This window comes from Zootoca vivipara, chromosome 14 (genome assembly GCF_965207765.1).
Source record: "Zootoca vivipara chromosome 14, rZooViv2.hap1.1, whole genome shotgun sequence".
NCBI classification, from domain to species: Eukaryota; Metazoa; Chordata; class Lepidosauria; order Squamata; family Lacertidae; genus Zootoca; species Zootoca vivipara.
This window is the reverse complement of record NC_142597.1, coordinates 30,360,284-30,373,901: the sequence shown is the minus strand read 5'-3', so window position 1 is coordinate 30,373,901 and position 13,618 is coordinate 30,360,284. Positions and strand designations below refer to the sequence as shown.

Below are 13,618 nucleotides of genomic sequence, written 5' to 3'. Positions count from 1 at the left end.
GAGAGTATACCTCTGAATACCAAATTCCAGGATCAGTCAACATTATCTCCATTCCGCTTTGCATATGAGCTTCCCAGCCCCCGACTGTTGGAGGCAGCATGCAAAATTAGATGCACTCTTGGCCTGATCCAGTGTGGTCACAGGCCCACTCCCTTCTCACCCCAAAGCCAGTTTGGAACCCAGAAAGGAAATGCGGCCCCCTGCTATCAACAGTTGACTCCTACCAGAGGTTCAGGCACCGGAGGAGCAACGGTGTGGCTAGGACCAGACAAAGCCTCTTGAGTTGGCTCTGGTTTAGCTGGAAGAAGGAAGGAAAAATGGGTTGAAGCCAACTAGTCCTCGCCAACCTCCACCCCCTGAGACTTCTGCCTCCCCGTGCCTTAAGGTATGGAGAACAGGTCTTCTAGTGCATATCTAAGAACCTAAGAAGGGCAAAAGCAGTGGATTCCGAAGCTGGCCTGGTTGATAGTGGTACCAGCCAGACTGGGGCTGGGAGGGGAGGGGGCTTGTACAGCCTCTCCTACCGGTAGCTGTCCCTCTGCAGCTCATGCCTAGACCACCATCCACTGTTTCTCATTGTGCTGTAGTTTGCAGCAGCGCCACCTGTCTTTGGCCAAGCAAACTGCAGCATGATGACACACCTTTTTATTTTATTTCTTTGATTTTTTAATTCACTTTTTCCAATCAGTACGACAAACTCCAAACTATAAAGACACACACAACAACACAAAACCATAATAACAATAATAACACAAATCGACAACACAAATTTAGACACAGTAATATCCCTATTACTTAGGGACGCGGGTGGCGCTGTGCTCTAAACCACAGAGCCTAGAGCTTGCCAATCAGAAGGTCGGCGGTTCGAATCCCAGCGACGGGGTGAGCTCCCATTGCTCTGTCCCAGCTCTGTCCCAGCTCCTGCCCACCTAACAGTTAGAAAGCACGCCAACGTGCAAGTAGATAAATAGGTACCGCTCCAGCTTGAAGGCAAATGGTGTTTCCATGTGCTGCTCTGGTTCGCCAGAAGCGGCTTAGTCATGCTGGCCACATGACCCGGAAGCTGTCTGCGGACAAAGGCCAGCTCCCTCGGTCTATACAGCGAGAGAGCGCCACAACCTCAGAGTCGTCCGCGACTGGACCTAACAGTCAGGGATACCTTTACCTTTACCTTCACCTACCGGTAATATCCCTATGCCTACTCCTTGTTTATCACCACACTCTCCCCCCTCTATTTCCCACTATTATCCGCCTTGTCACTTAGGTATTCATTCCAAATTTCTTCTTCTTTTGGTCAATCAGAATTTAGCCTAGTGGTTCCCAAGGTGGGTGGTACTGCCTCCTGGGAAGCAGCGGGAGCTAAGGCAGTGGGAGCTAAGAGCTAGGTGGGTGCTAAGAGGCAAGCAGGCAGCCGGGGAGCTGAAGGTATAAATGACTTTTAGGTTTTGAAATGCAGGTATCACTGGATCAAGTTCATCCACTGGGCTGATTTAATCAACCGAAACAGTTTGAGCTGGATTTTGAATAGATGTGCAATTAATTGTTACTGTGATGAATTTGATTGTGTCACTCTCTTCCTTAGTGATTCGGGCAACCCGCTATTCTGAATAAGGCTTTTTATAGGGTAGGGGGCACTGGGGAGGAGCTGCTGCTTTAACCAACCAGTCAGTCGAACATTGCAGCTCTGAGCTCAGTGCACATTAAAGAGCAGAAGGGACCCCTGGAAAAGAAACCCCGCCTTCCCCCTACCTGAGATCAGCAGTTGTGTCAGACACGGGTTGGGCATTGCCACAGGTGGAGGTGCTGGGATTCTCGAGGGCCTCTTGGTCTTGGCATTGGCCCCCTTCGCCCTGGGCCGGTCGCTCCCCGACTGCGGCTGCCCCCTACCAGCAGCAAATATGGGGGGACTTTGCACACCAGTGTGTAGGTGTGGGGTGCTGAGAGGAGAATGGTACCCTGAGGACAGGTCCATGCCGTACCCCGGGACGTTCTGGGAAAAGCAGGGAGTGGAGGGCAATGGGGATGGGGGTCGGGAGAAGAGCGGGGAGGGCGGGTAGTGGAACTTGGGGTTGGGGGCAGGAGGGCGCCCTGGCTCCTGGCTCAGCAGAGGGGCGCCGGGCATTGGGGTGGGGCAGTAGGACCCGTAGGGGTCTAGGCTGAGCCATTTGCCAGGGTACATATATGGGAACACAGACTTCTGCTTGAGGTCGGGGCCGAGGCTGCTGGGGGGCGTCGAGGGCGGAGCCGGCAGGAGGTCATGGTTGAGGAAGGTGCCAGGTGAACCGAGGTGAGCAGGGCACCCACTGGCTGGCTGTGGGGAGACAGAAAAGGGAGGGAACAGGAGGAGGAAGGTGCAATTTGCTCACTCTCAAAAGAAACTGCAGGAGAGTCATTCAGCAGAAGAAGAAGAGAAGAAGAGTTTGGATTTGATATCCCGCTTTATCACTACCCGAAGGAGTCTCAAAGCGGCTAACAATCTCCTTTCCCCTCTTCCCCCACAACAGACACCCTGTGAGGTGGGTGGGGCTGAGAGACTTCAAAGAAGTGTGACTAGCCCAAGGTCACCCAGCAGCTGCATGTGGAGGAGCGGAGACACGAACCCGGTTCCCCAGATTACAAGTCTACCACTCTTAACCACTACACCACACTGGCTCTCTGTTGTCTAGTTTCTTTTTGCAATGCTGAGGACTAGAAGCTTGCAAACAGGGGGGGGAGGAAACAGCAGATTGGGGGGCCCTGGGATATTAAGGTGCCTTGGGGAGAAAACTCAAACCATTGAAAACAGCAGGGAATTAATGTTGTGAGTTTAAGGTGGATGATGCCCTGATTTCCTTCCTGTTCTTGGGTTCCTGTATCTCTGGGGGACAAGGTGTGAGAGCAAGCTTGTCAAACCAATATTTTTCTTTAGTCAGTGGTTGTGGCTGACTAGTTAAGCACAATGAATAGCACAACCAGAGATGCTGATGTGTGATGTGGACCAAACGGGTGGGACTCCCCACCCCCTCCTCCGCCCCACCTGCTAGGTAGGAGAGCAAGAACAACAGGAGTCCGTTTGAGCGGAGGTGGAAGTCGGCTGGAAGCCAGAGACACAGAGACCAGCTTGCTCTGTGCTGGATCCAAAGTGGAAATTATTGGAAAAACAAGATCTGTTGTGGGGTTAATGCTGTGAGCCCCTGCATCCTAGGCTCTGGTTCTATATGTTTAAATAAAACTTCAATATCTGCTGACCTTCATTCAAAGGAAACTGAACTTTGGACGAGTGCCTGGAACCCTGAAAGTCTCTCACTGCTCAGAGATTTGGGTATGCCCCGCAGAGGACATTAAGGTCCACAAATAATAACATGCTGGAGATCCCGAGTCACAAGGTGGTTAGACTGGCCTCGACTAGGAACAGGGCCTTCTCAGTACTAGCCCCGACCTGGTGGGACGCTCTCTCTCAGGAGACTAGGGCCCAGCAGGAGTTGTCATCTTTTCGTAGGGCCTGCAAGACGGAGCTGTTCCGCTTGGCCTTTGGACTGACTCAGTCTGACCCCAGTGTTACCCTCCCCTAAGGCTTTATCCTACAGATATTTAAATGAGGTTGCACTTGTAGATTCCTAATTTTAAAATTTAATTTTAACATTGTATTTAATCTGCATTTTAATTGAACTGTTTCTTTTATGCTTGCTTTGATATTCTTGTTGATAGCCGCCCTGAGCCCGGTCTTGACTGGGAAGGGCGGGGTATAAATATTATTATTATTATTATTATTATTATTATTATTATTAGCAGGGCCAAAACTGGTTGGGTGGGACTCAGCACCATCTGACTGGACAGCAAATAGCTCAGCCTCCTGAAGGAAGCCAGACCACCTGTCCATCCCAGGAGTCCACACACACAACAACCCATGCAAATTACCAAAGTCACTCTGCACATGCACAGATAACCCATATCAGCAAGAGAGCTTCATCACCCAGGAACTTCTGCTCAAGCTAAACCTCTGACCAGGGCAGGAATTGTAGGACAAAAGAGCAGAATGGCAGGGCCTAGGGCAGAGCCATCAGCTGGTAAGACTGAGGGCAAGCAGAGCTTTCGCACCTGGTGCCGAGGACTGGGCAGGACGGGAGAAGCGGCAGGGCCTGGGGAAAGTAAGGTGTCTGCAGGGCTAGAGAGGAGGGTGGTGCCGGTGGTCCCAAAGAGGGTCTCTGATGCAAAACAGGGCTGGTCCTGGTAGTTCAGGGACTGAGTCTGAGCTGGCAGCGGTCGAGGGCTGGAAAAGAAATCTGGGCAGGGGATGAGAAAGAGAGGTCACAGCAGGCAAGGCAAATGGCTGTACCAAACATGCCATATTTTGCAACGTGATGAAACCGTGCCAATTCCAACAAATGGCATTTGCATGTATTTGCATGGATTAACTCATACAAAGATTCCCCCTGCAATTAATACAGATTTATAAAAATAAAAGGATTCACCGTTGCTGAGAATAAAGATTCTATATAGTCTTAAATGAGCCGGATATTTGCAGATACAAATCGTGCTGAACAATCATGTGCCTCAATATTCATATGAGAAATAAAATCATGCCATATATTTTTAAAATGCCATTTGAGCTCTTCCCGTTACTTCTTATGAGATGCACAATTTTCTCTCTCTCAACTAAATGAATGGGGGGGGGGCTTCCAAAGAAAGAAAACCAGAGACTTAATTCACCCCCCCTCCAACCTGCCAGTCTTTTTGCTGCATGTAAAGGAACAGGTGAATTTTGTGTAAATTAAGGACAACCAGGAAGTTTCCTTAGGGTACCCCAGGTTTATCCCAAAGTTTTGGGTGGGGGCAACTGTACTCCTGCTTGCGCCAGTCCTGCGAGGGTGGCCACCTCCTCCTGCTGCCACCGATGCTGCCTTCCTTCTCTCACCTAGCCAACTACCAGTTTGGAGCGGCTGTCGTTTCAAGCAGCAGTAAGAGTGTCTGCAGTTGTGAAACACGAGCATTTTTGCTGCATGGGCAGGCAAGCCCATGTCAGGTCCGCCCACGGGTCACTCAAGCCGCACCCTACACCTTCCGGAGCCCTGACCGCAGCAGGGCGGGGGGCACGGCGTTGCCACATTTGCAAGTCGAACCACCCCAAACATGCAATGCAATCGCCCTCTGCCTTGCACGAGAGCCTGAGGCTGCAGAGGTCAGGGGTCAGCTCCTGCAAGATTCAGTGTTCATGGGTGATGGGAGTTGGGTCCAGCTGCATCTCTAGAGAGCCACAGAGGTGTTGGGGAGAGAAAGAGCTTTCCCGTCACTTGCAGGGGGTTGGACTTGATGATCGTTTGTGCCCCTTCTAACTCTACAATTCTATTACGCTATTATGCTAGCAAGGTCAGAGAATTCTCCTGGAAACACAAAGAGGAGCGAAAATCGCTGCATTCTGAAAATTTGTCTGAGGTCAGGAACTGAAACCATGCAATATCGTACAAGCAGTATTCACTATTGTTGTTTTTTTCCCCCAGTGCACAAACGTAAAGTAAATCAGTAATGTTGTTTTCTGCATTGTTTGTGACAACTCCGTTCCATGGGAATTAATCACGCTAATTGCAACCCTTGCAGATAGGGAAACGAATTAATATAGGTTTTAGCAAAAGCTGAATTGCGGTGGAATGGAAACAGTGCTGGTTGTGATTAACATGGTATGGGACAGAAATCACTGCCTCCAGATGGTTGGACATGCTACTTGATCTTTGAAGGAGAGATTCAGGAGATTGACATAAGAATGTAAGAATATCCCTGCTGGTTCAGGCCAATGGACCATCTAGACCAGCCTCCTGTTCTCACAGTAGTCCTCCAGATGCCTGAATGGGAAACCCACAAGCAGGACCTGAGCACAAGAGCCCTCTCCCCTCCTATGGATTCTAGCAACTGGTACTCAGAAGCACTGATGCCTCAAACTGGGCAGGCAGAGCATAGCCATCCTGGCTAGTAACCATCAATAGCCCTCACCTCCATGAATTTGTCTAATCCTCTTTCAATGCTAGCTTGGGGGCTAACATTGCCTCCTGTGGCAGGGAGTTCCACAGTTTAACTCTGCTCTGCATGGGAAAGTATTTTCTTCTATCCGCCCTGAATCTTCCAACGTTCAGCTTCATCGCTGGTCCTTAAGTTCTAGAGGGAAAAACTTTTCTCTCTCTGCTTTCTCCCTGCCGTGCATAATTTTATAAACTTCTATTGTGTTGTCCTCTTACTCACCTTTCCTCTAAGCCAGGGGTGGCCAACTCCCAAGAGACGGCGATCTACTCACAGAGTTAAAAACTGGCAGTGATCTTCCCCCTTTTTTTGGGGTTCAGGTCAAGGTTGTTGAAATTTTTCTATGAAGGAAAGCCCTGGTTTTTGGGGTTCAGGTCGAAGTTGTTGAGCTTTTTAGGGAGGAGGAAAGCCCTGTTTTGGGGGGATTCAGGGCGAAAATGTGAGCTTTTTTTTAGGGGAACTAAAGTTGTTGAGCTGCTTTGGGGGGAGCCAGTGATCTACCACAGACGTCCAGTGATCTACCGGTTGATCACGATCTACCTGTTGGACGTGCCTGCTCTAAGCTAAAAACTCCCAAACGCTGCAACCTTTCCTCATGATCATTCTGGAAACCCTTTTCTTAATATTTTCCAACTCTGCAGTGTGCTTTTTGAGGTGAGGCAACCAGAACTGCACACATTAATTCCAGATGTGGTCATAGGGGTCTTCTTCTGTGTGCGAAGCAGGTGCTCTGTGCCACTGAGTGATGGGAGGCAGTTTGGCTTTGTTGGGGCGGGGGTATGAATTGAGCTATATCCTTCCCCAGCTAGTGATGGGGAGGCCATGAGTTCAGGTCACATCCTAGCACAAAGGGACCTAATTTGTACTTTCTGAACCAGCTGCCTTTTGAAATGTGCACACACCTTTGAATTCTGCGATGCAGTTCTCCAACCAACATTTTTTTTTGAAAAATGCTTTAAAAGTGTAAATTAGGGGAAAGCATGCTCAAAAGTGCTTAAACCTTCATTGAAGTAATGCATGCAAAATGCATTAGGGAAAGTTGTTTGCAAGAATGAGCCTATCTTGGAGAAATAGGAAAATAATTGAAACTGCCAGTATAGTGCAACTGCATTTGAAATACTGCGGATGGTTCTGCTCCCCTCCCCTCAAAAAAATTGATATTGTAGAGCTGGGGAAAAAACTTCAGGAAAGGGCCACTAAAATCGTCACGGGGGGTGGAGCAAGGTTGCGGCATTCAGGACTTTTCAATTTAGAGAAATAGCATTGCCCCTTATGGTGGAAGTTTGGAAGAAAGTGGATATGACAATTATTATCATAATTGTGATAATTGTTGTATTATGTAATAAAGTTTATTTTTAATACAAAATTTTTTTAAAAAGAGAGAAAGTGGATATGAGAGTTTTTATCCCCCTCTCAAACATAAAATAATAAAAAATATATTCTTTTTAAAGACATTTAAAAAAAGATAGGTGTGCATGAGTCAGCTTGGAAATGTTCAAGCCCCTCGGTGGGTGGGTGTGGCTTAACCCTCCCGGGTCTCCATCCCTGCCCTCTTGCGCTCGCCTTGCGTGCAGCCTGTGGCTAACCACATCCCGTGGCCTTCCCGAATCTGAGCCCCGTGACCCTGCTGTGCCCCCCCTCTCCCTTCCTGCCCCTGCAACCCTCTCGCTTCCTCAGAGTCAGACGACCCCCAAACTGCTGCGGCGGCACTTTCAGGGCTCCTGCGAAGGGATACACATCCAACACGGGCTTGTTTTCTTCCTCATTCCGAAGAGGAAAATTTGCAAACCGCAACCCCACATCAACCCCTCGGTGGCGGTTTTTTCCACTGCCTTTGCTTGGGCTCCTTGACCCATTTCAAGTCCTGACCTTTAAACGCAAAGTCACCCATTTAAAAACCATTTTGGGAGTTTTAGCCACTTTCCAACAATTGGTTGCACCTGCACAAGTAAAAACTAATTGCCCCTTATTTTGTCCTGTATCTATTTCACAAAATTTACGCACTGCTTGATTGTGAAAAAAAGAGAATTTTAAAATCTCAAAACGGTTAACCAAAAGGAAAAAAACTATAATATTATCCCTAAGAAAAATGGGCGATGGTAATTTAGGGCTTTCAAAAAGTTGAAATAACAATAGACCAGGCATCCCCAAACTTCGGCCCTCCAGATGTTTTGGACTACAATTCCCATCTTCCCTGACCACTGGTCCTGTTAGCTAGGGATCATGGGAGTTGTAGGCCAAAACATCTGGAGAGCCACAGTTTGGGGATGCCTGCAATAGACTAAAAACTAAGGCTTGCATCAACTTTCTAAACACCTGCGTAAGCTTGTCTGGAAAAATAATGTGGTTTTTTTTTCCTCACAGGCACCAGAACGAGTCTTGTGAAGGTGCTTGCGTGATATTAATAAGCAGTGAGTTCTAAAGTGTAGGAACTTGACTGATTTACTGACACAGTCCTTTGCACAGTTCCCTGCAGGCCGGGCCTCCTAGCACAGGCCTGCAGCAAAGGTTGCAAGCCAATGTTAGGTGGCCTACCAAAGGGAGACAAAGGGAACGGAGGACGGCATCACTAAGCTTTCTGTATTGCAGGGGGGGTGGACTAGATGAGCCTCAAGGTCCCTTTCGACTCTACAGTTCTATGATTCTATGAATGTGGCAGCTGATTTGCCTTTAAGCGGGCAGTGGAGTCAGTCCCCCCGTGCCCGGGTACAAAGGCAAATGCAAAGTGCCGCGGAAATGCGGTGAGGTGAACCCAAGACTGGGAAAATGAGAGAAAGCGAAATTGACTGATTTGTCTGTTCCTGCTCCCAGCCCCTCCAAAAATAACTCCCCTCCATAACATACAATATGCCCTCCTAAACACACACTCAGGCATCCTGGGCCAAGTCATTTCCCCTTTTTGCCACCCCATCAAAAAGCCCCCCCCCCACACACACAACACACCTCCCCTCCAGCACATTTACTACAGCCCTCATTGCTTCATGCAAACACAACACCGCCTATGCGGCTTCCTCCTCCACCCCCCCTTACACCAAAATATCCACATATATAACTTCTCTCTTCCTTTCCACTGCAACTTCCCCTTTGCATGTAAACACCAGATCGTCAGCATTTGCCTTTTATCAAACAGCTGTAGTAGCACACATAAATAAACCACCACACTCTCTCGTTTCTGCCGATTGCTTCCTTGCACAACAGCCCTGCAAGGTAGGTTCGCATTTTGCGATTCCCTCCCACCCCCCAGTGGGGATTGAAAGGGAAAGGGAAAATGAAAGCTGAGAGCAGGCTGCTTTCTCCTCCAGAAAGAACCGTGCATGGACATTTTGCCTCTTCTCTCACATACTACCAACACTAGGGGGGAAATTCTCTTTAAAAAATAATAATAACAGCTGGGAATCTTGGACTAAGATCTGGGAGGCCAGGGGTCAAATCCCCACTCAGCAATGAAACTTGGGGGCCAATCACTGCCTCTCAGCCCAACCTACCTCACAGGGTTGTTGTGGGGATTAAATGGGAGAACTATGTATGCCACTTCCAGGTCCTTGGAAGGACAAAAGATGGGATATAAACGTAATAAAGAAACAATAAATACAGGCCAAACCTGCAGAGGACTTTGCTATTGATTTTAGCTCATGCGCCCCGGGAGAGACTGGGTATGTTTAGCCTGGAGAAGAGAAGGTTAAAGGGTGATATGATAGCCATGTTCAAATATATAAACGGATGTCATATAGAGGAGGGAGAAAGGTTATTTTCTGCTGCTCCAGAGAAGCGGACACGGAGCAATGGATTCAAACTACAAGAAAGAAGATTCCACCTAAACATTAGGAAGAACTTCCTGACAGTAAGAGCTGTTCGACAGTGGAATTTGCTACCAAGGAGTGTGGTGGAGTCTCCTTCTTTGGAGGTCTTTAAGCAGAGGCTTGACAGGCATATGTCAAGAATGCTTTGATGGTGTTTCCTGCTTGGCAGGGGGTTGGACTGGATGGCCCTTGTGGTCTCTTCCAACTCTATGATTCTATGAGACAGAATGTAAGTAATATGCACTGGTATGGGTTTGGGGAGGGTCAGTCTGCGTCCCTCTCAATTCTTGGGGTCCTGGACCCAGTGAGGGTTAGAATCTAGCAGAGGAGATTGCTGAACTGGTTCCTCGGGATGACAGTGACCTTGGCTGGCCTCTTCAGTGCCCCCATCAGCATCCCAAAAGAATGAGCTCTGTTGCAAGAGCTACCACTAAGTGATGGGGTCCTGCAGGTGAATGGGTGGGCCTTTCCTTCACTCCCTCACCTAGTTGCTAGGTAGGAGAGCAATAGCTAGTAAGATGTGCGAGAGCTGAGCTAGAAACAGGCTGGGAGCTGGAGACACAGAGACCTGCTTGCTCTGTGCTGGATCTAAAGCTGTGACTAATGGAGAAGCAAGATCTGTTGGGGTGATGATGCTGTGAGCTCCTCCATCCTGTGCTCAGGATGTACAGATGTGCAAATAAAACCATATACAGTGGTACCTCGGGTTATGAACACGATCCGTTCCGGGACGCAGTTCGTAACCCAAAATGGTTGTAACCCGAAGCGCCATTTTGCGCATGCGCAAAGTGCAATTTCTGTAATTTTCGCGCTTTGCGCATGCGAAAATACTTCCGGGTTTGCGGAGTTTGTAACCCGAGGTGTTCGTAACCTGAGGTATGACTGTATCCTAAAGACGCCAGAGTCTCCTCTGACCTTCATTCCAACGAAACCAAGCCTATGTAAGCAGCTGGATTCTCTCAGCACTCAGAAATTGGTGTGGCCAAAAATTGGTGTGCCCTGGAGCCAAAACAAAAAAACACCAGAAATTGGTGTGGCATGCAGCAGTATTTTAAAATACTCTTGTAAGTCACCACAAGACTAATTCTAATAGTAGGTGACTAAGAAAATAATGGATTGACTAAATAATAAGCAAAGGCTCTGCCTTATTCTTTAGTCCCATGCCACATATAAATAAGCAAAACGAGAGAACTTGGTCTATCATGGAAAGAGCAGAGATTTCATGGCGCTGCAACTTCCAAGCAGGATTGCACCATGCCCCAAATTACAGCTCAAGCAGCCGCCTCTCAAGTTTCCATTCAGATCACGAGTTTGAATCCTGTTCTTGCATCAGCCAAGATGTTAAAAGAGAGAATAAAGCAACCTCTTGGCTTTATAAAACGTGTGCGGTGGGGGATGCACATGTTAAGATTAAGCCACAGAAGGCCCTGCCCTACCCCGATTTGTAAAAAGCAGGAATGCAAAATCGTCACCAGGTTATATTAACACCGAGAGGGAGGCAACTGGCAACTGGCACAGAATCAGGGCAACTCACAATTTGTGGTAGCACCCCAACTCTGGAATGCGCCCCCTCCTCAAAACCACATGTGTTATGCCAACGTTACAATCTTTTTGGCACCAGGTGAAAGCCTCCTGATTTTAGCTGGAATTCTTATGTTAAGAATCTGAAGAGAGCTTGCTGAATCAGGCCAATGGCCTATCCAGTGTCCTGTTCTTATAGTGGCTGACCAGACGTCTCAGTGGGAAGCAGGATTCGAGCAAAAGGGAACCCTCGTATTCAGAGGCAATGCTGCTCCTGACCGTGAAGGCAGAGCATAGCCAGCACGGATACTAGCCTTCAATAGCCCTCTCCTCCTCCATGAATTTGTCCAAATCCTCTTTTAAAGCCGTCCAAGTTGGTAGCCATCACTGCCTCCTGTGGGAGGGAGTTCCATAGTTTAACTCTGCACCGAATGAAGAAGGATTTTCTATTCTCTGTCCTGAATCTCCCAATGCTCAACTTCAATGGATATCCAGGAGGAGAGAGGAAGGAAAACTTTACTCCTATCTCCATGACATGCATAATTTTATAAACTTCTATCATGTCGCAGTGCAGTGCAGTGGTTAGAGTGTTGGACTAGGACCTGGGAGTTCAGGGTCAAAATCCCCGCTGTTGCTGTCTTTTCTCAGCCTAACCTACCTCACAAGATTGTTGTGGGGATTAACTGAGCTTGAGAATAATGCCCACCACCTTGAACTCCTTGGAGAAAAAGGTGGGATAGAAATGCAGTAAGTAAATGCAGTAAACAAACATGTGCCTTTTCTCGAAACTAAAATGTCCCTGACATGCAACAAATAAGGAATAAAATGTGACGTTAGCATATTCACCAAGAAATTCTACCAGACCCACAAAGTGGAGATCAGGTGACTGCCAGGTATACGCAGAAGAGCTTGGCAAGCCTTAAGTACAGCTCTGGTTGGCACCTGTGGCCCTCTAGATTTTGTGGGGAGACCCCCCCAACGGGGCCAGTATGGCTAGTGGTTAGAGATGATGGGTGTTGGACTCCAGTAGCATCTGGAGCGATGACCCCCAAAGCTCCTTGGACCTGGAGCATATCTGGTAATCTAAGAGACTGTTGTGGGTACCAAACACACACATGCGCCCATTTTACAGCAATCAGAATATACCCCCAAATCAGACAAAACTCAACGGAAATGAAACACAGACAAGAGAAGCAGGTACCTGACAACACCCCCACCCCAAAGCTTTGATCCCCACAAAGCATGCTGGGAGGGTCACAACTCTCAGAAAGTGTGGCCGGCTTTCCAACTGCCCTCACCTCCTGAGCCTTTCACAGCGGCCTCCTGGGCAACAACCAGGAGAGAATGCTTTTCAAGGAGCAGAGCTGGAGCCGACCGTACCATTAGGTAAAATGGAGCAGGTGGCTCCGGCAAGAGATGCTGGGCAACGGTGGTGTGGGCAGGGCCCATCCTGCCTTTTAGCCAGCAGCAAAGTCTCTCAGTCAGGCCTTTGCCAGGAGGACCCAAACCAATGGATTCAAGTGGCCAGGAGATTCCAGCTAAACATAAGGAAGAGCTTTCTGTCAATAAGAGCTATCTAACGGTGGAACGCTCCTTCACTGGAGATTTTTAAGCAGAGGCTGGGTGGCGATCGGTCAGGGATTCTTGAGCTGTGATTCTTGCATTGCAGGGGGTTGGACTAAATGGCCCTTGGGGGTCCTTTCCAACTCTACCTTTCTCTGATTCCCACTGCCAGCCCCTCTGCGATTCAGTGAGGGAGGTTGCCCAGAGAGCAGGGGGCTGGCTGCAAGCAAGATTAGGCAGCTCCCCACCCTCACACACCCCACACCCTACCCCCTGCCCCCCCACCCCAGTCTCCTACCTGCAGAAGGGGTCCACCCGCGGTCGGTTACCATCCCTAGGGTGGTCTGCCACGGACCTGCCATGGGGACTTCTACATATGGCTCAGGTTCCTTCTCCAGCCTCGGTTCCTCATTCACTCTGCCCTTTGATTGACAGGCAGGAGCCCAGGAAGCCTCTGGCTGGCTGGGGACAGAGGTGGTGACCTTACCCCCAAGCCCATTGCAACAGCCCTCCGTGGGGCTGGCCCAAATGCCTTGCTTGGACTTCCCTCCACCCACCCAGCCTCCCAGAGCATCTGGAGGCAGGATGGAAGCATTTTCAGCCTTCCATAAGAACGCGAGAAGAGACCTGCTGGATCAGGCCAGTGGCCCGTCTAGTCCAGCATCCTGTTCTCACAATGGCCAACCAGGTGCCTGTGGGAAATGAGCAAGCAGGATTCGAGCGCAAGAGCCTTCTCCCCTCCTTCC

General features: G+C 48.9%; 1 protein-coding gene across 1 annotated transcript in view; it reads right to left on the bottom strand.

Annotated features, from left to right (window-relative positions):
• Positions 1 to 13,618, bottom strand: part of MLXIPL (MLX interacting protein like) — a 51,577-nt gene that overhangs the window by 9,858 nt on the left and 28,101 nt on the right. The window contains exons 8-10 of the mRNA XM_035139401.3: positions 4,078 to 4,262; positions 1,750 to 2,311; positions 225 to 298 (exon numbers count right to left, since the gene is read on the bottom strand). Coding sequence (XP_034995292.3) covers positions 225 to 298; positions 1,750 to 2,311; positions 4,078 to 4,262 — 821 coding nt within the window. The remainder of the gene's footprint in view (positions 1 to 224; positions 299 to 1,749; positions 2,312 to 4,077; positions 4,263 to 13,618) is intronic.